The 22,869-nt window shown below is 46.4% G+C and overlaps 1 protein-coding gene and 1 pseudogene across 4 annotated transcripts in view; one reads left to right on the top strand and one right to left on the bottom strand.

Moving 5' to 3' along the window:
* Nucleotides 1-22,869, bottom strand: part of KIAA1549 (KIAA1549 ortholog) — a 105,890-nt gene that overhangs the window by 45,849 nt on the left and 37,172 nt on the right. For all 4 annotated transcript variants that reach the window (XM_016161856.2, XM_036230840.1, XM_036230841.1 and 1 more), the window contains exons 2-9: nt 15,027-17,687; nt 12,328-12,416; nt 11,103-11,280; nt 10,028-10,158; nt 7,774-7,957; nt 6,545-6,604; nt 5,303-5,454; nt 2,118-2,295 (exon numbers count right to left, since the gene is read on the bottom strand). In XM_016161856.2, coding sequence (XP_016017342.2) covers nt 2,118-2,295; nt 5,303-5,454; nt 6,545-6,604; nt 7,774-7,957; nt 10,028-10,158; nt 11,103-11,280; nt 12,328-12,416; nt 15,027-17,687 — 3,633 coding nt within the window. The remainder of the gene's footprint in view (nt 1-2,117; nt 2,296-5,302; nt 5,455-6,544; nt 6,605-7,773; nt 7,958-10,027; nt 10,159-11,102; nt 11,281-12,327; nt 12,417-15,026; nt 17,688-22,869) is intronic.
* LOC118611273 lies at nt 9,666-9,784 on the top strand (annotated as a pseudogene).

The following is a 22,869-nucleotide window of genomic DNA, read 5'->3' as shown; positions in this document are numbered from 1 at the left end:
AGACAGAGATACCTAACTATTCTTGTAAAACGCATTTTATTGCATAGATGTACCGAGTTGATAATACTACTTTGCTCGGTGACGTTAATCGCGGCTCTAAGTCTTGTCTTTTCAAATACATCTGAATTTTCATGGGCCGAGACGAAGCTTTCCGCCGTTTTCATACCCAGTAATGGTTAACACATGCTCCGAGATCAAAATGTTTCTGCTCAGAGAGGAAATGAGAGGAGAAGATTCTTGGTGCTGCTTTAAGTTTGGGCTGAGGCCCCGGAGACGGGGACGTGGGAGGGGAGCAGGCCCTCTGAAGCTCACGGCATGAATCACGAAGCAGAGAGTGTGCGGGACACGAAAAAGGCGCCAGCGTTCATTGAGCACTGACATGTTTTTTGCTTTGGCCTGAATACAGTTTATGTTCGCGGCTCGTGAGAACAGTTCCTAGACGCTGTGTGAGCACAGCTGAAGATGCTGCACACAGCGGGAGTGACCAAAGCAAACGGCGAGGCCGGGATGACAGGGTCCCCCGATCCCAGCCCAGCAAAATCCTGTGAGAAGCACAGACTGCCGAGCACGGGGCCCTGACTCAGGGGCCCGCGGCTGAGCGCGCTGGCGGCCTCAGTGCTGGCTGCGGCTTCCAGCCCCAGGACCGTTGTCCGTGTGGTTTTTTAGCACAAAACTGACAAAAGGGCAGCAAAGAGCAGAGGGAAGAGGGAAGGAGGCTTGAAAGGTGCCCCGTACCTTACTGCAACTAATCTTTTTTAAAAGGTGAACTGCGTAGCTGAGGTGGGGAACCTCTCTACAATCAGCAACATCATGCATTTAAAAAAAAGTAAGCGCTTTGTTATTTTTCCCTCGCTGCGTTGAAAGAGAACACACTAATATGCAATCATATCTCAGGCTCAGGCCACAAGCACAAACCAGCAATGATTATTTGCTTAAACCCGCTCGTCCCCTACGAAATGGAGAAAGGGTGCCCATTAGCCCTCATCCTGGTTGGTTTCCAGGGACGAGTAGAGATTTCATAAAATATCACCTACTACCAAAGATAATTTCGAAGCAGTCACTTTTTAAAAAAAAAAAAACGGCCGTTATCTCCTACGTACTCCCCCCACAGAGCTTTTCCAATATCCTCTGATGCTGAACTCCTTCTAAACACGTATCCCTTTCCTGTTGGAAGCATGTATCGCTGAGCTCTGACGAAGATCGCTCTCGGGATCATAAAAGGAAAATATCCTCATTACAACAGCAGTCTGATTCAGAAAGGTGTCTTTACAGAAGGACACTCTTCCATGCCTCTACGTTTCTTAATTTTAAATCCCCAAAATTTGAGTTGGGGGAAAAAAAAAAAAGGCTCTGAGAGCAGCCACTGCCAGGGGCAGGAGCGTAGTATCGTCCAAAAATAATAAAGAAACATCAAAATACTTCTTTCTAAATTGTGGAGTGGTGTGAGGACAGGGTGGGGGAGAAACACCGATTGAAAAAGGGTAAGGATCAAGGACTTCTTTGTGTTAAAAGACCCAGAAGGAAGCCAATAAATGCAGAGGGCACCTCCCAGCTTCCTGAGTGACTCACTGTCCCTACCAACGTTCAAAATACGACATACACGGTTTTGGAATAAATACAGAGAGAACATGTTATTTTACCTAAAACTTTTTTAAAAAAGAGACACAGTCCAGGAGTAGGGGAAAAAAAATATTGAAGTTAACGTAAGCTACTATAACTCATTATGACACTGTGAAGACAAAAGGGTAGGAAGGAGAAAAGGTAGCGAGGGATACGGCTCCAGTCATTAAAATGAAGACGGTCTTAGCAAATGAATTTCAGCAACTGACATCTTATGTAAGTGCCACTTAATAATAAGGATTTATGGGCGAGGGGGAGGTAGTTGGGGCAAAAGGGATCAAATATGTGGTGACATTAAAGAATTCAATCAAAGAATATCAATCAATAAAAATAAATAAGCACTCTAGAAAAAAAAAAAAAGGTAAGGATTTAAGACATAAATCTACTAAGCACACATAAGAATGCCTTAAATTCGGAGTTCATTGTCAGAAAAAGACTGGCTCCTGACCCCAGCCCAGCACGGACCAGCACTGAGGGGCCCGGCCTCACGCACTTACGCTGGGCGACGGCACCTCGAATTCGGTAACCCAGGATGATGGCTGCTCGCTGGATATCTATCTTGTTGATCAGATCGGACGACTCGACGGCGCTGAGTCTGTCTCCATCTTGATTCTCCACGAAGTAGATGAGCTGCACGGGATCGTCCTCCCCCTCCAGCCTCGACACATTCACCACCTGCAAGAGAACAGGAGCCGTTAGCGTTTTAGAAGCTCGTGTGTCCAGATGCCCCTTCTCGGGGCACTCGATCCTGACTGTGTTGCTCGGGATTCATTTCAATCCTCATAATAAGCTCCTTACACTCTTCCCAGTTCCAGAATCCCCATGACACTCTCTTGGTGGGAAGAAGGACAGTTAAAACAAAAGTTCCTCTGTGTGAAATAGCAAATGAGTTTCATCTTGCTCGAAGTCTCCTGAGACAAAGGCCCAGGTAGGATCCACAGACCATTGGGTTGCCAAGTCTAGGAAGCTAGAACTGCTACTGAGAAGCTCCGACATGTTACGAGAGGGAGCTGCCATCCTTATAACATCAGCCCCAAGGATTAGGTACAGCCCTGGTTCTCTGAAACTCTTAACTGTTCTATCCAATCCCTCCTTGAATCCATTTGCATTTTCTCCCTGTTTGTCTAGGCTAGGGCTTCTCAACCTTAGCACTGTTGCCATTTTGATCCAGATAATTCTTGGATGTTGGGGACCACCCTGAGCACAGTTTTGCACAAATAGAGCTTTGTATTTTGTTGCCATTTCTCTTAATAGGCAACAATGTCACTGCCCCTTTGGACTCTGGTAAAATGCTGGATTTATGCTCTGAGAAAATGACCAAGAGTGACTCTGAATTTTCCTCTATTTCATACATGCGATTTGACGTTTGGTCTCGACATTTGCCGTTGATAAAACAGCTGCCACTTTGATAGCCACGTCTAGGGAACCGTAACACTAATGGCTGTGCACCCCACACTCAGGTGCTCACTGCCTCACCACTGGGAATTTCTGGCAAGCCGACGATGTCATGGTTTCACTGTGAACGCCTTCTTCCGGATCCTTAACAACACAGATCCAAACCCTCATCCCTGGAGGGTCTGTTCCTTAAGACATCCACCCACTAAGAAGGGTTCGCCCATCCTGGCTTTGTCTACTGTTTCTAGACCAGCTCCCTGACCACTTCTGCTCCCTAACCACTCACTCCTACCCCCAAACAATGCTGTACTAATTTTTTATGAGTCTCTAGGATGAATAATATCAAAGGGCTACTGGAAAGCAAGGAGATTATATCTACTGGTCCCTCTAACTATGTGCCTGTTTACTCCACTGAAAAGTTCCGATACATTTTAGAGATGGTTTCTTCTTGCAGAAACCATATACTCAAATATCCAGTGATAGCCTTCGTGAAAGATGCTACCAGCTTATCCAAACTGAAAAGGAGAGTCATAAAATCTAACTCCAGCATCCTTTCTAAATGACTTATCAGATTCGTAGCCGGAACCCACACGATCATGGTATGATGGAGTCATTTGGGGCAATGTTCTCAATTTCATTTTATAAATTGTTTTCTGATTAAAATCATGTGTTCACTATAGAAATTACACGATCAATGAAAAGCATGGGGAGAAAAGCATATCAAGAATAAAATGAAAACCACCTTGAATTCGACCAAAGAAAATCATTGTAAATGTGGCAGACTTCCATCTATTAATTATTTTCATGAGTTTTATGTGAATATTTGGACAATGCTATACACGTTCTTTTGTAGCCTTCTTCTCTTGAACACCCTTGTACATCGCTAATTCAAAAAAAAAATAGCTGTATAATATTCCAACATATAAAGAATCATGAAAATTCCCCATTCCCCAACTGCTGAACATTTAGGTCGTTTCAATACTTTTACGAGTTATGTTTGCTGAGGAGCCCAGTATCGTGTGCACCAATCCCTGTTTCCACCTTCTCTCAGAAAGGGGAGCGAATGCAAGCCACAGCTCCCAGGTGACCCGTCGGAGGGCGCCCACTGGCCTGGGGTGGCCTGGTTAACGTCCGTGAATCCACTACTCCCACTTCATGGAGCCTTCCTGATCCGGCACCTCGCTATGTCATTTTATGGTGCTTTACAACTGTTTTCGGTGCATCGATTAACCGCCTCCTAGACCCTGAGCTCTTGGAAGCCAGGGTTACTGAGGCGAACCTTTTCATAATTCATTTTCGTTTGTATTCTTTATGTTTACATAACTGTAAACATACACTTATTTTATATTTGTATTAATTAACATTAGCCTCAATTTTTTTTTAATAGTTGTAAAAGCTTCTTTGTATTCTATTGCATTCGGCAAAGGAACTGCTTTAGGGACCTAATGACCGCCTTCCCGGGAAGGCAAACAGAGGGATGCTTGCAGGGGGAGAGCTGGTGAAAGGGATACGGGTCGGTGAGGCCAGCTCTGGGCAGACGGCCTCGTTTCCCCGCCCCAATGTCAGTTTTGCATCTTTCTCTCTAACGCCCCTAAATCACCAACCTCCCTGCCCCTGCTCTTCCTGGTTCCACCCTGGCTTCTGGTCTCTGAAATGCCAGAGTTCTAAATATCCCATTTTCCTAGCTCGACGAGTCAGCAGTTGGTCAAGGCAAAAAAAAAAAAAAAAAAAAAAATCCACAATGACATCATGCACACTGAGGTGGGAATATGGGAATACGTCGCAGGCCCGACTCCAACTCTCTGGGAGCGTGTGCATTTTAAAATGGGCCCCTTTTTAATTCGAAGGAATCTGTCATTTGTGTAACGGTTCTGCCAGGTGACAAGGTGAAGATCTGGGGTGGCGGCAGGTGGCGAGGATGAAGTGCTGGAAGAGAGGGCAGAAAATTCTCCTCTCCCTGATTTCCTTAAGTCTCTTCCATGGGTGATTTATCTCTAGGATGTTATCAGTGTACTTACCGTTCCATCGTTGACTACATTTGCAGTATTAAAAAACTACTTTGGGGAAAACGAGGCCATCCAATGGTATGGCGAGCCAGTGACACGATTCCTCCACCGTGCTCCTCACAAGGTCTTGCTGTGCCACCTGGCCACGTACGGAGGACTCAGTGAATGTCTGTCTAGACGCAGCTTGACTAAAATGCTGCCACTTTCCGTTGCAACCTTATGCGGCCATCAGTCTAACTCAGGGCTTTCTCACGGCGGCTCGGGCTCCTCTCTCAGCCTACCTGCACGACGCTGTGGCCGCCGGCGGCCACAGTGGCCCTTCTCCACACCCGCCTCCTGGCGGAGACCTCGCCGAGCAGCTGGGCCAGTTTGCGCTCCATCTCCGCCTGAAACACTTCATTCTGCAGCTGCTTCTCGACGACTCCCAGGAGGACTGCATTTAAAACGAAGCACAGGCCCCCAAACGAGTTAGCAGGGGAAGGAGGGGAAAAGGGCTGCGTGCATGAGAGAAATTAACACAGGGTTACTATCAAACACGGATCCCTAGAGAGGAGACATTAAACGGGTTTGGAAAAGTGAGGGAAGATACAGGAAGTGCTGCTCATCTTATCCACAGTTCCGAGCTCCACGTGTCTCAAGGACGGGTGGGGGGAGGGGGACCCCACAAACGCGGTATAGTAGGAGCTCTGGAGCTAGGGAGGCCTGCACACGCCTGGACCGTCTGTCTGCACTTACTTCAAAACTTCTGGGAATGGTTTAAGTTCCTATCTTATCTTGACTCAGAAACTGACTCGAGATAAGGTGCCCCTCTTCAGACACCTGCTGTAAATAAGGTTATCTAAACAGACGACTGGCATGTCAGCCGGAATGGGTTCAAATCTCCTTTGAGGTAGGACCACGGGCAAGTCACTTAACGGCCATGAAACTTATGTGAGAAATGAGGCCACTGTGGGGGCTTTTCATGGGATGTTGTGTGCGAGGCAAAGAGGACCGGCAGGGAATGAGAACCCATAAATGGCGACTGTCGCCACCTTACACGCTCCCTACCCCGACCACTTACCCGGTGGGCATGCTACTACCGCCTACACGATGGTGTGCCACCGGGTTAGAAGGTCTTATTCCGCAATGCCATAGCTGTAAATATCTGACCCAGGCCAGCGAGACCTTATTTATCTTTATAAAACCAAACACATAAGACTTTTAGAGAAAAAACGAAAGATCCGTGCTTCGCAACCCCGTCCGGTTGTGGGTCGGAAGACTGTCAGCCCCGTTAGGCTGCTCTGCACTGGATGCATGAATTTTAGAAAAAGCCAACCAAACCTTTGTGTGTCATAACTCAGTGGGACGCATTCCCAGAGCTAAATTTGAATCCCTTTCTCATTCATTCTTTGCCAAGAAGTCAAGGTACATTTCGCCCTGAATTTAGGACTTGGAGACGGAAAAGGTGGTATATCATTATTCATAACACCCGCACAGACTTCTTAATCTTACAGGGTACAAAATCCGACCAAAGTTAAACATACCTGTTCTTACCCAAGACGATTTCAACAACTGAGACAAGTTGAGCTGTGGGTACTGGAAGGCTACGAAGGAAAGGGTGAGGGGAGGAGACAAAGCTGTGAGAAACACGTTTGCAACGGTCGGTCAGAAAGGTGAGTCACAACGCACTGCCTTTTCCGTACTAGGTAGCAGCACTACATACGGAAGACGCAATCGCCAGCGCGGTATGAGGGCCCAGACAGGACGCGGTCTCTGCGCACGTCCGTCTCAAGGGGAAAGAGGACAAAAAAAGTAATACAGGGCTTGCTCACGTGACGCTGTGGGACACCGCTTCGGAGAGAGGTCGCCCACACACTCCCCGTGAAATGTCTTTGTGCCCAGAGCAATAAGCTTTCACATCGTGCACTTCGGAGCCCTAGGATTCACCGGCAGTGACTCAGGGTCGCTGCCCCTACGTCCTGGCTCACCTGGGACAGACAGTCCCAGTGCACACCTGTTGTACAGCGCGCTTATTTTATCCACACCTGCACTGTCCGTGACTGCAAGTTGCTAGATGTAAAGAGCAATTTTACCCCTGCCTACTGCTGCATTTTATAAGGTACACTTTTTCATTTCATCAACAACACACTAAAATATATTAAGCATCGTCAGACCATTTGGCTGTTCCACCTTGGGGAAAAGATTTTTTTGTTTTTTTTGTTTGTTTGTTTTTTTGCCTGACTTCAACTCTGGAATCTACTTTTTTTTTTTTTTTTAAGTAAATGTTTCTGCCACACCCAATCCTACTCCATTTGCACTGTGAATCTACTTGCGTCAGCCAGAAAGAAAGGTTTTGTTTCCATTTATTATTCTTTTTTAAGTGCGCATGTCAAAGTCACTCTTTCTGGTGGACAGGTCTATGAGTTTTGATGACTGCATAGAGTTGTGTAACTACCACCACCACAAAGATCTAGAACAATCTCATGGCCTCCTCCCCTCCCCAATCGGGGGTTCAACTTTTACCTTTTCCAGAACTGGTAAAATCTTCCGCAGCACCCTCTTCCTCAGAAAAAAGATTAAATTGAGGTCCAGTGGGTGAGGCTGCGGCAGGGCTGGAGACCCACCCTGGCTTGAATCCGAAAAGTTCTCATTTTATCGGATTTGCATTCTGGATTTCAGCCCAATATTTCACTTGAGGAAGAGAGGTCCCCTCCCACGGAAAGGCCCGCGGCCACGTCCGTCCCCAGCACTTTGCGGGGGGAACAGGACTCACGTTCGGCCATCTGGAGCACCGGGTACCCCAGGAAGAAGCTGAACTCCACCACGCTCAAGTTCCTGAGCAGCTCGCTCACTTGCGTTCCGTTCCAGAAGCCCTGGGCGCCTTTCACGGCGAAGACGATGTTCACGGGGCCCCGCCGGGGGGCGGTCCTCGAAGGACCCACCGTGACGTTCAGGATCTGAAAAGAAGGGGTCGGCATCGGCTTCTAAAACCGAAAACATTCCAACGAAAACCTGACCGATTTCTCTCTCACGATTTCTCTCCTCAGTTTTGTGTTGTTTTTAAAGCAAGTAACGTGTTTAAAGGAAGAGTAACTGGTGTCACGACCTGGTTCCCTGTTGCGATACTTTAAATTCTCAGGTGACTGAAAATGTTTTTTTCACGTTAAGTGATGAACTGAGTGCATGTGTCTACATGAACCGCCTCCGTCCCTCCCACCTCAAATCCAAGTGAAATAACAAGGAGCTGAAAAAAGAGGAGGAATCAATCCATGACAGTACTGAGAATGAAAAAAAAAAAAAAGAGAGAGAGAGAGAGAGAGAGATTCTGTCAAATTTCTGGAAAATGGAGAACGAACAGAACCGTATTGGTACAAAGCAGAATGGAGGGAACCAAGACCCAGTGGTGCAGACTCTAGGGGAGCCAAGAAGCTTCTCCCAAGCAGCCTGGGAGGCTCCAACACAGAGACCCACAGGAAATAAGACCAAAAGTAGGCGGCTGCAATTAATTAAGCCTATGTGCCAAAGAGCTGAGTCAACTGCCTCCCTCTTTTTCCCTTTGTGTCTGCCACACCCAGGCCGACACAGAGGTGCTTGCAGCAGTCACGTCTCCACCCAGAACAGCCCGAAGTGCTGCCCCCCGAAGGAAAACAGCTCCCTACCTGAGAGACCCACCGCAGGTTTGGACGTGGGTGGAGACTGCACACAGAGACAAGGAAGGAAACGAAAGAAAAGGTCGCTCTGCCAAGAAGAAACTGCACTGATGTGCTCCATCCCAGGGTACATAACCTCCTCATCCTGCCTGTCTCAACCACACATTGCCCCAGGAGAGAAACCCACCACAGAGAGATGTTCTGCCCGGCGCCCAGTGCTCCGCTGAATCTCCCTTTAGGACACGGAGTTGACACAGACACAGACTGGACAGCTGAAGGGGAAAGCTGAACGAGCCGCCGGGGGTGACCGCCTGCTTCTCCACTCCAGCCAGGCACCGGTTTCCAAACATTTACAGAAAAGCCACAGCGCAAAAGCAAAGAACCAAGAGCGACAGAGAAAAAGGGCTGCAGGGAAAAGGGAGATGACTGAGGAAACCGAAGGCGACTTTTAAAAAAAAACTCTGCTGCTGTCCTCAAAGACTTTCGAGGTGATCGTACGCCCTCCCACGAGACAATCTCGCATCGTTGCGGGAAAGGCTGCGATACAAAAAGGAGCGAAGGGCAATGACGAAAACGACGGCGTCGCAAAAATTCAACAGAGGGATCGAATAATGTAATAAACACGGCTGAAGACTAAATGAATGACTTGGAGGGCAAAGGTTAGAAAATCCGAAAAAAAAAAAAAAACGGGAAATTAAAAGGAGATGAAAAATATAAGAAAACAACAGAAATATGAAAGATGAATCCAGGAGCACCAAAATCTATTTCACATGAATTCCAGAAAGAGATGACAAAGAATATGGAGGGGAAAAAAAATACCAAAGGAAAGAAAAAAAAAAATCAGCAGCAATGCCCATACGATGCACACAAAGCAAGTTCTCTAATTAGTAGCTACATTCCGTTTTTTTTGAGTTAAGCACTGGTATTCCATAATATGAGTGATAGTATATTTTGGCATTGTCCCCATTGGATAAACTATAAGTCGATAACGTTCCTTTTTAGAAGGAATTTTCTGGTCTATGGCCATGCCACCCTGAACACGCCTGATCTCGTCTGATCTCGGAAGTTAAGCAGGGTCCGGCCTGGTTAGTTCTTGGATGGGAGACCACTTAGGAATAACAGGTGCTATAGGCTTTAAAAACAAACAAACAAATAAATAAAATAGAAGGAATTTTCTGCATATGCTCACCTCTCTTCTGCTCACCACATCTGAGCTACGCAACAATACCACGAAAAGAGGTCCGCCCCAACCCACGTGAACTGACTCTCCTCCACTGGAAGGAATTAGGAAGAGTCAAGTGCATCTTCAGCGGAACATGACAAAACTGGGTCCCTCGGAAGGCTAAAGCCTCTCGTTCTGCACAGGGCGCTTCTCACCTGCACTGTGAGGTTATACGTGCCCTGGTGGTGCTTCCTCACTTCAGAGAGAGCTGTCATCAGGCCTTTCTCGATGCGCTGGGTGAAGTTGCAGAAGCCAGTATCCACGCTCTGAGGCACAAACTGAAGGACTGAAAGACAACAGTCAGTCCCATGAATTGGGTGTTTCTTTAGTATCAAGGAAGGAAGAAAGGGAAAAAGGGGACCTAAATCAACTAACTCATCCACAGCCCAGGATTAAGTTCTATGGTGTATCATATATATGCATATATCGCGGAAATGTAGAAAACCACCTCCGAACCCAGTGAAAATATGCAATGGGGAGGTGATGTCGTCATTTGTAAATGGGAAAAATATCTAAGATAACAATTTGAGCGCAAGAAGCTGCAACTGACTATTTCAAATATATATGAATTCATTAGAGATGAATTAGTAAGTATTTATGGGTGAAAACACATGATATCTGGCATTACTTTGAAGCACTCTAGCTTCCTCAAAAAAATGTGCAAGGGGTAGATAGAACAAAGTTGGGAAAATGTTGATAATTTTTTAGCCTTAGTGATGGGCATACATTAGCTTAATATGTTATTCTCTCTACTTTGTAAATGTTTGAAGGTATCCATAATGAAAAAGTTACGTATAATATTAAGGTATTACTGTGACTTCTAGGGAATGTGATATTATTGATAGATATATATGTGTATATGCATGTGTATATGCATACATGTATATGTGTATATGTATGTTTAATAATCTCTTAGAGACACAGGCTAAAATATTTTTGAATGACATGATAAGATGCCATATCAAAATAACATTAAAGGAATGATATAGCTGGGGTGTGGCGTTTATAACAAGGCTGGCTAGAAGTTAAACACTGTTGAAACCGTATCATGGGTACATGGGGGTTCATTAAACTATTCTGTGTACTTCTGTATATGTTGGAAATTGTCCATAAAGTTTTTTTTGAAGATTTAAATAATAAATTTTAAAAAGAATCCTCCCCAAAGTTTTTAAAAACAAAAAAAGTGAAATTCTATTTACAAGGCAATACAGCTACGCTAGGTTTTCTCACCTGTTTGAACTTGGAACCTGGACTCTGGCACAAGGAAGGAAGGTTTCACGGCCAAGATTAAAGGAGTCTGGTCACGAACAAGTTTACTGTTTATAAGTACATTTATGACTGATATTGCCGTGTAAACAAAAGGACCAGATGTTACCAGAAAAGTGAAGTCAGCGAATAATTCATAAACCTATGGAAATAAAAAAACATAAGACAATAATTATCAAATCATCACATCAGAAAACTATAATTCAAATGTAGAAGAAGCTGTATTGAGATACATAATAAATAAGGTAAAGAACAGCTAATTTTAAATGAAGGAGTAGGGCTTCACAGATACTCAAATTTTATTTTAGCAATTACTTTTATACATATCTGCACAAAATTGTAAGAGCAAGGACAGTGAGAAAAAACAGCCAACAATACAAACTGAATAAGGAGTTATGGAAATTCAAAGTGTTTGCTTGTTTTCACCTGCGTATAAACAAACAATTATTCTATTGAGTAATGCTGTCCAAAAGAAATGTGTGAGCCACATATGCAATTATAAAATTTCTAGTAGCCACATTACAAAGCCTAAAAAGAAACAGGTGAAATTAATTTTAAAGATATTTTACTTAATCCAAAATATCCAACACATCATTTCAATAAGTATTCAATACAAAAAATTATCAGTGAGATATTTTACATTCCTTTTTTTCACTAAGTCTCTAAAATTCAGTATGTATTTTGTGCTTGACAGCCCATCTCAATTCAGAGCCTAGCGCACATGTGGCCTATGGCTCTGGCCAGGATGGTGTGGGTTACAGTGTGGCTTCTGAGTTCGTAGGGGTGGGTGGGGGGTAGGGAAGGCACCGGCATAGCGTCCGCCATAAAGCATTTGAAAATCTTGATCTCCCTGAATGTACAGAAACATGCATACGCTCTCACTCTGAAATCTAATTGAAACTCTGCCGCAAGTCTTTTCATGTAAATTAGGAGAAGCAAAACTGTTAGGGTGTTCACCCAAACTCTGGCCTTAGAGCCCGCTTTGTTCCAACTCTGCCAACAAAAACCTGGCCTTGTCTCGGGTCAGGAAGGGCTTCCCCGATGATGTGACATCTGCGTGGAGACTCAGAGGATGAGGAGGTGATCACCAGGGGAAGGGAGGGGAAAAGGGCAAGTGACGGTTCCACAACTATCATCTTGTGCCTTCCCCCCGGGCACCTGTGTCACACTGCCTGCCGCAGGGACCTACCCTGAGCTCCACTGCCCGATTGAAATGCATCCTCAGCACCTCCTTGATGGACGTGATGATGTACTCCTGTACGGCTCTTCTGGCCAGCACTGCAAACGAAAGCCAGCACCAAATGCAGTTAGCGGCATCGTGAATAACACGGTCATCACACTTCCGGACCCCTCGGCAGAGCCTGTGCTGTGCCAAAGTGACTTAGCAGCTACAAAAACCATTTTCCAAAATGGGAAAGCACAGAGCAACAGCAGTGGATCTTGAACTACCAAATCACCATGCTCAGCATCAGCTCAATGTGCTAAAACCCTTGACTCTGTGCCCCGGCAGGTAGGACCAAGAATCAGGGACTGTGGCCTCACCCTGTACTGACTACGTGTGGTTGGTGCCTTCCCAAGGGCCAGCCATGGGTGACCAGAGAGTGCTCTTACTTTTAGTGTAAAAAGCCATAAAAAGAATTCTTTCAGAGGACAAAGAATCACCCAAATCCTCTCTCTCTGATACAGAATTATTAAAAACAAAAACGATACCCAAGGTCAAGTCTCAATGAAGATTCTAAATGAGGTGATGCTTCCTCTGGGTCAAAATTATCCCTGAGAGCAAAGATGGTACTCATCTCCCCTTAAAAATACTGATTAACAGTATGCATATTTAGGCACAATTCTGCACATCTACAAAAACCACTGACGTGTACACACATTTATAATGGGTGAATTCTACCCCGGAACGCTATGAAAAATACATGGATTCCTAACAAAGGACACCAAATTCATTAAATGTATGTCATATATGAAAGTTAATCCATGCTACAAATATCTGATATTCTTAGAGACACTTCTAAAATAGTTTCTAATCTCTAGAAAAATTCTAGAAGGCACACTGTAACTATAAAGTATCATAAATGTTATCGGATCCCAGAGATAAAGACGTTTTCAATAGTTCTCCTGATAAGCTTCTTGTAACTCACCACTTTGTAGCTAGTGTGTAACTATTTTGCAAAAAGTAAGTATCACCCCTATGAGAACTCTTCTCTCTCCCCTCTGGACTACTGTAATCATGCAGATGAAGTTTCACCACTTTGTCCCAACCTCATTTCCTCCTCCCATTACCTGGTCTAATTGCCAGTCAAGCTGAATGTCCTGAGGCTGCCAAACCTCCCCACCTGATAGCACCCTCCACCCGGAGGACACTTTCCTCCACCTTCAGTTGACAGCCTTTCACTCATCCTTTAACGTGACCTCCAAATCATATCCTTCCAAACCCATCCCTTATCACCCCACACTGGCACTCTCAAGGAACTCTGCTTCAACCATTCTCATCACGGCTACCAAGAAAACAGGGCTCAGCATCCGCCCCACTAGACCCTAAGCTTGAGAGGCGGAACCATGTCGTTCATCTCTACATTCCTTAGAGCTTCTAAAAGCACCTCACACACACGAGGTGCTCAATAATTACTTGTCACATGAATTAACGAACGGTGTGTCCTTTGAGGGAGGGGGGAGTTAGGAGAGCAAAGGCTTCATTCAGCTGCACAGTGAGGGCCACGTCACTCGGCACAGAGGGCAAAGATTAAGTACGTTCTCCTTCCCCTTCCTCTGTCCTCTCCTCCCTTGTCCACGCCATTCCACTCCTTCTCCCCCTCGCCTGCCATCTTCCTACCCTTTCTCCATTTCCATCCTCCATCCCCATCAAATCCAACACACGGAGCCAGGCTGCTCATCCATCGTATGCGGTACGTATGGACAGGTCACGAGACTTCACGCGCACCCTGTCATTTCTCACGAAGAACAAGTCGGAGAGCCTGGTCCAGTGGGCCACAGTCTCCGGACTTGTACAGACATGACGGCAAATGTACTCCAGTTCCAAGTGAGGAAAGCAGCCAGGCAGCGCCCAGAGAAGCTGCTGCTTGTTGGCCAGTAACTCAGGCTGCAGGCCAGGGCAAAGGTCTAAGGTCATGACCGAACTCAGAGGACACGTAGTCACTCTGTGCTTCTTTGCTCAGGATCCGAGTGACATTTGTGGGAGTACAGAAGAGCAAAGTGCCCCAGGCTTTCAAGGATATGAATAGTAAATTAGTGAAAAACTTGCAATGTTTGCTCTTACACTTTTTCCCAGGTAACTGCGTGAACGAAACATGAAGGTGTTTACTGTGACCACGTCTTCCAAGCATCCACTGGATTATGCGTTCCAATATCCTAGCGAAAGCTTCTATTTTTAAAAGAATTTTTCCTTTATTCTTATCGCTCTGGACTAACTACTACGTGCCATTCTGTGGGTGTTCCCTATGTGCCAAGCACTGGGTTCAGTATTTTACATGCATTCATGCGCTTAGATCTTTATGATAATCCAATGAAGTAGGTCCCACTTCCACCCTCGTTCCATAGTAGAGGAGACAAAGTCTTCGAGAGGCTGAATGACTGTCTGGCGAACTAACAGTCGATGGCCAACGGAGAGAGGATTACCAACCCAGGACATCTCTGAGTCCAAAGCCCACATCCTTTGCCCACGATGCTATCCATCACATATTTTGTAATGCAGCTGAGAAAGATCGCCCCAGGACTTTGGGTAGTAAACACACAATAGACTATACGGATGCCAAATTATAATGTACACCTGAAAATTATGTAATTATATTAACCAATGTTACTCCGATTAAAAAAAAAAAAGACCACCCCAAGCAGCAGAGGGGACCTGAAGCAGGGCCTTACCGGTCGTGATCAAATAGGCATCAGGAACTGTGATATCACAGATGTACGGCAGCGTGGTGGTGTCTGGCGCGGGCGTATCGACCATCGCTTCAGGCGTGAAGGTGGCCGCGGGAGGAAGGGAAGGTGGGAGGAGAACCGTGCTGCTCTCATGGGGCTTCTGACTCGAAGGTCTGCCATTCGGGGTGGCGTCCGCGGTTCCGTCGGGGGCGGCGGCGGTCACAGGTGGGCTCGGCGCAGGGGGGGTGTTCAAGGGTGAGTCCGTGAGCGTGAAAGATGGGCCCAGAAACATCGGCTCTGTGGCTACGGGCGAGGGGCCCGCTTCGGGGACAAATGAGGCAGCTGACGACGGGGACGCGGTGGTGACCGGCACTGTGGCGGTGGGAGTGACTCTGGAGAAAGGGGCTACGACAGACGTGTGACCGTCCACACCGCTGACGTCGTCGTCGGAAGGCGCCGGAGCCGAAAAGAGAGGCGGCCCCGTTAGAGCGGGGGTTGCGCGAAAAGCAGCCGAAGGTGACGTCACGGGAGTCCCGGCAGTCGAAATGTCCAGGGGGGGCTCAGAACGGGAGGGCATCAGGGTGGTGACTGCAGATTCGTGGGACGTGAGTGAAAACCCAGAACGGGAGGTAGCTTCAGTGACAGCTGAGGTAAAACGAGCTTCGGAATCACCCGTTGGTGAAACTGTGGACGCTTCGGGAAACTTGAGAGAATCGGAGGGGATGCTGGAAAGGAGTGGCATTTCGGAGTAACTAGGCAGGAAAGTGAATGTACTTAAAAGAAGGTCTGAACTTGGCCAGAGCTGAGAAAATTCGAGGTCTGTGGAATTAGGAACAGAAAGCTGAGGTGACTGCAAAGTAAAGGACTCGGACAATGTAAGTGTCTCAGCCAAGGTAGAAAAAGCCTGAGAAATGACGGCTGACAGGTCCCTGGACCCTGGAGACGGAGACATGAGGACTTCTGAAGATGAAGGCGCCCAGCTGCTGAATTCCAGCGGTGGAGTTGAGAAAAAGCCAGATGCAAAGTCCAAAACGCTTTCGGTTTCATGTCGGGAAAAACCGGCAGGTTCTCGGTCAGGGAACGGTGAAGACTCTCGTGAGGGATGCAAACTAGATTTAGCTGACGTAAAAAGAGCCGGGTCTCCGCGAGCAAACGATGGTGTCTGTCCCTCTGCTGTGACAGGGAAGGACGAGTCCGGGAGAACACCGGCGATGACTGAGGGAAACATAGCTGTCACCCGGGATGGTGTTACTCGAGTCTCGACGACAGAGGAGCCGAAAGGAGCCGTATCGAGAGCCACTGGTAGGGAGCTGCGGCCGTGGGAAGGATGCACCTGTGTGGCCATGTCCGCCTCCGCTGAAATGCCACTGCTCGCTGACGAGGCTTCCACCGGCCGAGAAGAAAGCGGGACGATCGGTCTGGCGGGGAAGAGCGTATTGAATTCTTGAAGCTCCTCCTCCAGGTCTGAGAAGTCCGCTCCCGCGCTGCTCGGTGGGGAGACGCTGCTCGCTTCCATGACGGTCATGGACAGGGCCTCGGCGCCCTCCCCGGACCCCACGTCCTTCTCCGTGAGGCTCGCCGAGGGTTCGTGCCGAGGAGAGGCCACGGCGCAGGACGCGCACCACAGGTGGGGCCGGAAGGCGGGCGCTGGGCTCCCGACCCGAGGGTCGGCCACGTGACTTGGGACCACTGAACTGCCAGGCGGTCCTGACGCTTCGGAGGAGCTGCCGGGAAGGAAGGGGTCGTATGAAACACCAGCCGACGGAGCAGAAAAGGACACGAAGGCAAGAGAAGTTGGAAACAAAACGGAATTTGTGCTGCTGCTGCTTCTAAAGACAAGGGCCGTCTGTGATGCGGTTGCCGCAGGGGCTGTTCCTGGAGAGAAGGTTTCTTTCGGGCTCTGACTCAACGCGGTGGTCACATCAGGGTACCCGTCTGCACCTGAGGCCAGAACACCCTCCGGAGGCGCTGGGACCTCCCCCGACAGGGGGAGGGGCTGAGGCACTGAAGACGCTGAGCCGAGGAGGAGGGTTTCTACGCCTTCCGTTCCTGAAGCCGCGATCTCCAGCAAAGTCCCGCTCGATGAGTGCCCGTGAGGGTCCGTGGGATAAAGCACCAAAGTCCCACTGGGAGTTGGAATTATGCCTTCGGAGGTGAGAAGCGCTGACCGGAAAGCACTGAAATGACCGGGGGCCTTGGTGCACGGTGCTGCTTGTTGCACTGTGCCTTGCCAGGCCGACGTCACCTCCTCGCCTTGTGCAGAAACACTGGGTAATGGTGGGGTCAGCACAGAGTCTAATGTTTCTTTGGGCAGCCCTAGTGGGCTGGCTGTGATACACTGTACTGGAGAAACCACACAGGAGGCGGCCCACTGAGTTTCCGGCAAAAAGTTATCCATTTCGTCGTCATCTAGGACCACCTCGTTGCTTGTCACGGACACGTAATTCGCCACAAAGATGCTGTGATCCGCTTCGCTTTGGGTCAGTTTTCCTAGGCTAAAAAAGGCTGTATCAAAAGTCGTGGCGGGTGGAGGTGACGTGACATGGGGCGGACCGCTTTGCGGGGACCCTGGAGCGGTTCCTGTTAAGGCCACGTGTGCAGTGCCGTGTCCCGTGCTCGCCCTCGGCACGAGCTCCACGGAGGATGAGGGGAGGCTGTGCTCGTCTACAAAGCAAAATCAGAGCTGGGTTAGCGGCAAGGCAATGAAAACCACGTCCCTCGCATCTTGTTTCAGACATAAAACTGGCTCTTCCAACAAACATCTGCTTTCAGTGAATACCCACAATTCATAGTTAGAAGCCAAACAGGTAGCTGGAAGCCAGAAATTGCCAGAATCCCTGTCAAGGTAATATCTGCAACTATTCATACACCTTTACTTTAGCTTGTGCTCCTCCCCTCCTCCCCCCCCCCCCCGACTTTCTAACGACACCACAGAATACTGGAAATGGAGAAGGGCTTAGGAGGTTGTCCGACCTGTTCTCTCTCATCGCATGAGAAAGAGACATTCAGGGAAGGTAACTACATCAATTATATAAGCACCTGGACAGAGAAGCGGCTGGAATCTGAATATAAACCCGCCTTGACTCCCAAGCCCATGTTCTTCCTCTTCCATAAGAGCCGGCTTTCGAGAGAAATGAACACAACAACTCCGACTGCATCCCTCGCTCCCCAGGTAAGAGAGTTCAATAGTTCCCTAGTCATGGGACCTTCCACATGGAGGCTTCAGGCTGCCTCCGGGCTCAGCTCTCATCATTCCCTGCTCCACCTCACGCCTTCCCGACTACGCTCTGGCCAGATGAGCTACCTGCAGTTCTCCGAACTCTGGCTCAATGACTGCACATTCTTGTCCCTCGGCCTGCAATGCCCTTCCCCGGCTCTCCACCTGGAGGACATCCACTGGTCCTGCAGGTGCAGCTCAGACTCTGAAGTTGGGTTAGTGCATCTCCCCCAGTCTCTACCATCACATTCCTTATTGTGCTCCACTGGAATCAACCGTCTGCTCATTACACTGAGAGCTGCACGAGGACAGGGACTAATGATCTGTTTCCCTTACATAATGAGCTCAATAAACATATGTTAAGTCAAAGAATGAGTGGTGTCTGAGGACCAAGTTCTGATATGTGCCAAAAGCATCCTATCGACCTCTCAAACGTTCGTATTCCTTATCCTTTTGACAGTGGTCATTATCGTTTAAGTAGTTTAGATGTCTCCACCTGTAATTCAGATACACTGCGTAGCGGCAGAACGTGCGATGAACCAGGCCCCTCATGAAGGTCCGGGGAACAGGGTACCATCCACTACAGTACAGGCTGGGGATGGAGCAACTATCATAACTCGTAGCAACACCCTCAGCTTCTTGTCCAAGCTATCGGAACACGAGTGTGTGAAAATATATAGGGATAATCTTGAATTCACTCTATTTTTAATAAGTAAATTATTTCTATTCCATTCCTGGCAACATGGCAAACTAGAGATCTCAAAGCCTTCCAACTTAATCATGCTTAATAAATGTTCAAAAACATCCTTTTACGGAATTGGATGAGCCTACAAGACAACAGGGTACTTGTGCTAAGTACAGGAGCAAAGCAGGACTAGGGAGGTCATCGAGTACTGAAGTCACCGGATAACCTAGAGGGACACTGGACCAGGTAGTCTAATGCTTAGACCACTGGGGAGTGAGGAACAAGTGTTGGGTCTTGACAGGTAAAGAACTCAACTGAAGACCATCTGCAAAAAGTGGAGACCCAAGAAGTATCACATCTCAGGGAAGGACTGAATTAGAAAGAAAAACATCTACCCCTCAGAAAATGGCAAGAAAAAGTGTCTGTCTCAATTTTGATTTTGCTCATATATTTTACAAAAAATTTCCCCAAGACTGGAATCTATGCTACTTGTATGGTGCTGTGAACTAGCATTGTAATGTAAAGGAGACCAAATCTCCAATGCCTGGTGGAGGCTAACACAAATCGCCAGATGCACATGCTCTCAAACCAGGCATCAACGTATCCCTACAGCTAGAGTTCCAACAAAGATGAGTGCAAAATTAAAAATTACAAAACATATAAGGAAGTAAGGTACGGTGAAAAAAAAGTCAAGAGAACCACCCCCGCCAAAAAAAATATTAATAACAACCTATGTATATAGTATCAGCTCTGTAAAGACTTCAGAAATTAGAATTATGGGATACGCTTTAAAGGGACATTTACTTCATTTAAAAGAAGAAAGAGGAGACTGAAAACATAAGTAAGGAGCAAGAGACTGTGAAAGTACCAGGAAGATTTGAAAGAGAATGAAAAGAACATCTAGGAATGAAAAACATAACATTTAACATTTCGAAACTCAATATACAATATACAATAAACACTAAACAGAGATTTAGTAAACTGGAGGATAAAACTGAACATTACCAAGAATGGAGCACAGAGAAATAAAAGAATGAGAAATACAAATAAGAGACGTTAAGAGATATGGAAGACAGAATAAGACAGCCCAACAGACATTCGAGCAAAGTGATAGAGGGAACTGGGTAGAGACAACATGCAAAGAGCACCAAGGACTGCCCAGAATTAATGAGAGATACGAATCCTTCCATTCAGGAAGACCAAAAAATCCCAAGCAGGTTGAACATTTTAAAAACCCGAACCTACACACCTACTTACATACCACAGAACACCAAAGACCAAGAGAAATTATCAATGTGGCCGGAGAATAAGAATAGCAATTACACCCTCAGGTAACTACTTCACAGAACTAGGAGCCAAGTGACAATGAAATAAAATCTTCGCAGTGCTGAGAGAAAATACCTGACATCTTAGATTTGAATGACCAGCAATCTAAAAATATTTTCTGATAAGCGAAACGTAGTTATACCAACAGAAGACTCTCTGTAGAGAAGGCTCTTTAAACAGGAATATACAATAATTCTCAACACCATCAGCAGGTTCTGTGACTTTAAGCGAAGTGATGTATAATGAAACCAATTTTACTGTAGGCTAATTGATATAAGCAAGAGTTAAGTTCCCACGGCATCTTATCAGTGTTATAATGAAATGACATTGAACGAAACGATGTTATCTGAGGACCTGTTGCATACTTTAAGAGGAAAGGTAATTATCCCAGAAGGAAGAGCTGAGAAGAAGGAACAGAGAATAAATAAATGATAAAGGTACGGCTAAATCCAAACAAGTTCTGATGGTATAAAATGAGCTACAACAATACTATGCAACTTGTGAGGTTACAAAAGAAACGATGTAGAATTAAAATAGCTTAGTACAATCACAGAGGCCATCCAGAGGTATTTGCAACTCACTAGCAGACATGAAAAGTCAAGACTTAAGACAAAATTCTGTGAATAGATTTTAAAATTTGTAATGATTTTTGGTCACGTATTTCCATAGATAAAAATAGTTCTAGCTGGTTCCATTAACATCTGAAAGTCACAAACTTACATCGGATAAGAGCTGCTTAAAGAATCATATTCCTTGTGATATAATATGACTTTTAAAAACGAACGAACAATAAAACAAAACCATTGCTTAGAGACTGCAAGCTGTTTCGCAGCCACATTATTCAGCGTTTGTTGTCTGTCTTCTATACAACCTGGCTCTAGGATCTGTCTTTGTGCTTTCTATATACCTGTCACATTCCAGGTATTTACCTGCCACATTCCAGGCATGGACAAAACCCGGAACTCATCACGACCAAGGTAAAGTAACAGCTGTTCTTTTCTACAGTAAAGGTTAAAAACTTAGACATTTAAGAAGTAATGAAATCAACATTCTGTCCAGATTATGTAGCAGATAGATTTGAAAGTTTTCCTAACAATAAATCATTTTATGTGGCTGTTTTAAAACTCGGCTATGATTTAATTTATTTTGAAATATGAGCTCTGAACAGGGAGCAAGATCCCCTTTAAAATGAATCAGAAACATATTTGTGAGTGCACAGAAAGGCTGCAAGAGATAAAATAACAAGGAAAAGCGACATTTTGTGGCTAATTTATGAATCTGAGAATCTGATGCAAATTAGAAGTCAACGAACTCTGCCTTCAAAGAACTGGGAACAGGGAAGTCAAACTGGTCAAAAGGATGAAAAATTCTCCTGATTAGTAAACAGAGGAGTGAAAAACTTCCTGTTAAGAAATGTGAGAGGTGTCAAGCTGTGATGCCCTTTTTCCTTTCTTTTGGCCAAGCCCAGGGAGAGAGAAACCAGCTCTCAAGAGACAGGTGCTGAAATGCTCTGGGGAATTACTTCTGGAGTTAATTCAGGAAGAGGTTAGAAAACCCAGGTGAGTTCCTCTCAGCAGAAAAGGCTTCGGGGACGCTTAATTTCAAGCCCTGGAGATCAATTTCCAAGCTCTAAAGCGTCGGTTCATCAAAGGTTCTCTCTGTGAGGACACAGTGAAAGGGACGAGACCAGGGCTCCCCAGACTTTAGTGGCACAGGGACGACGCGGGGAACCCCGTTCGGACGCGGGCGCTGTCCAGCAGGCCTGCTCCCTCGCTCCCAGGTGGGGCCAGGCCCGCATGGCAAGTGTTGAGGCACTTCCCCCCAGGTAGACCACAAGACACATGCTTGTTGGGCGCCCACCTCGAACCCGTCCTCGGCTAGGTCCTTGCCATGCTGTGAGTGACAGCTGGAAGTACCCTCGAGCCGTGCTGACTCACGGGGATTAAAAATTCACAAGGCGGATCCAGAGAACGCACTACACGGAGAACCCTAACGAGAACTGCAGACTTTGGGTGACAATGCTGGGTCAGTGCAGGTTCATGGATTGTAACAGATGTTGACAAGGAAGGAGGCAAAGGCTGTGTGGGGGCAGGGGGCACACAGGAAGTCTCTGTGCCTCCCCCTCGATTTTGCTGTGAACCTAAAACTGCTCTTAAAAAAACAGTCTTTAAAAAGCATATTAAAAAGCTTTTAAGGAATGTTTTTAAAAATTCAAAAGGGAGATAGATGCCTAACTGCCTCTTAGAACTTGTTGGTCTAACACATGCAAGATAATGTGGTGTTTTATTTAACTTTGTTTTTTTAAGTCATATTTTTCTATTTGGAAAATCTGACTTTAAATATAAATGTATTTGATATAAATATAAGTATATTATATAAATATAATAGCCAATCAAGGAATCAGACTTCTCAGGCTGAATGGATCCTTTAAAACTGTGGCCAATCCCCCCGCATTGCCAATGAGGCCCTAAGAGCTTAAGCTGACTTGCTTAAAATAGCACCTGGGGCAAAGCTGGCCTAGAGAGGCAGGTTCACAAGTTCTCCGGGGTTGGACGCTCTTCACGCCACACCACGTGTAGTCAAATCAGGCCTTTTCATTAAAATGGCTAAGTGAAGGG

This window comes from Rousettus aegyptiacus, unplaced genomic scaffold, assembly GCF_014176215.1.
Source record: "Rousettus aegyptiacus isolate mRouAeg1 unplaced genomic scaffold, mRouAeg1.p scaffold_m13_p_13, whole genome shotgun sequence".
Classification (NCBI taxonomy): Eukaryota; Metazoa; Chordata; class Mammalia; order Chiroptera; family Pteropodidae; genus Rousettus; species Rousettus aegyptiacus.
The sequence above is the reverse complement of the archived record's forward strand: the minus strand, read 5'-3'. Positions and strand labels throughout refer to the sequence as shown.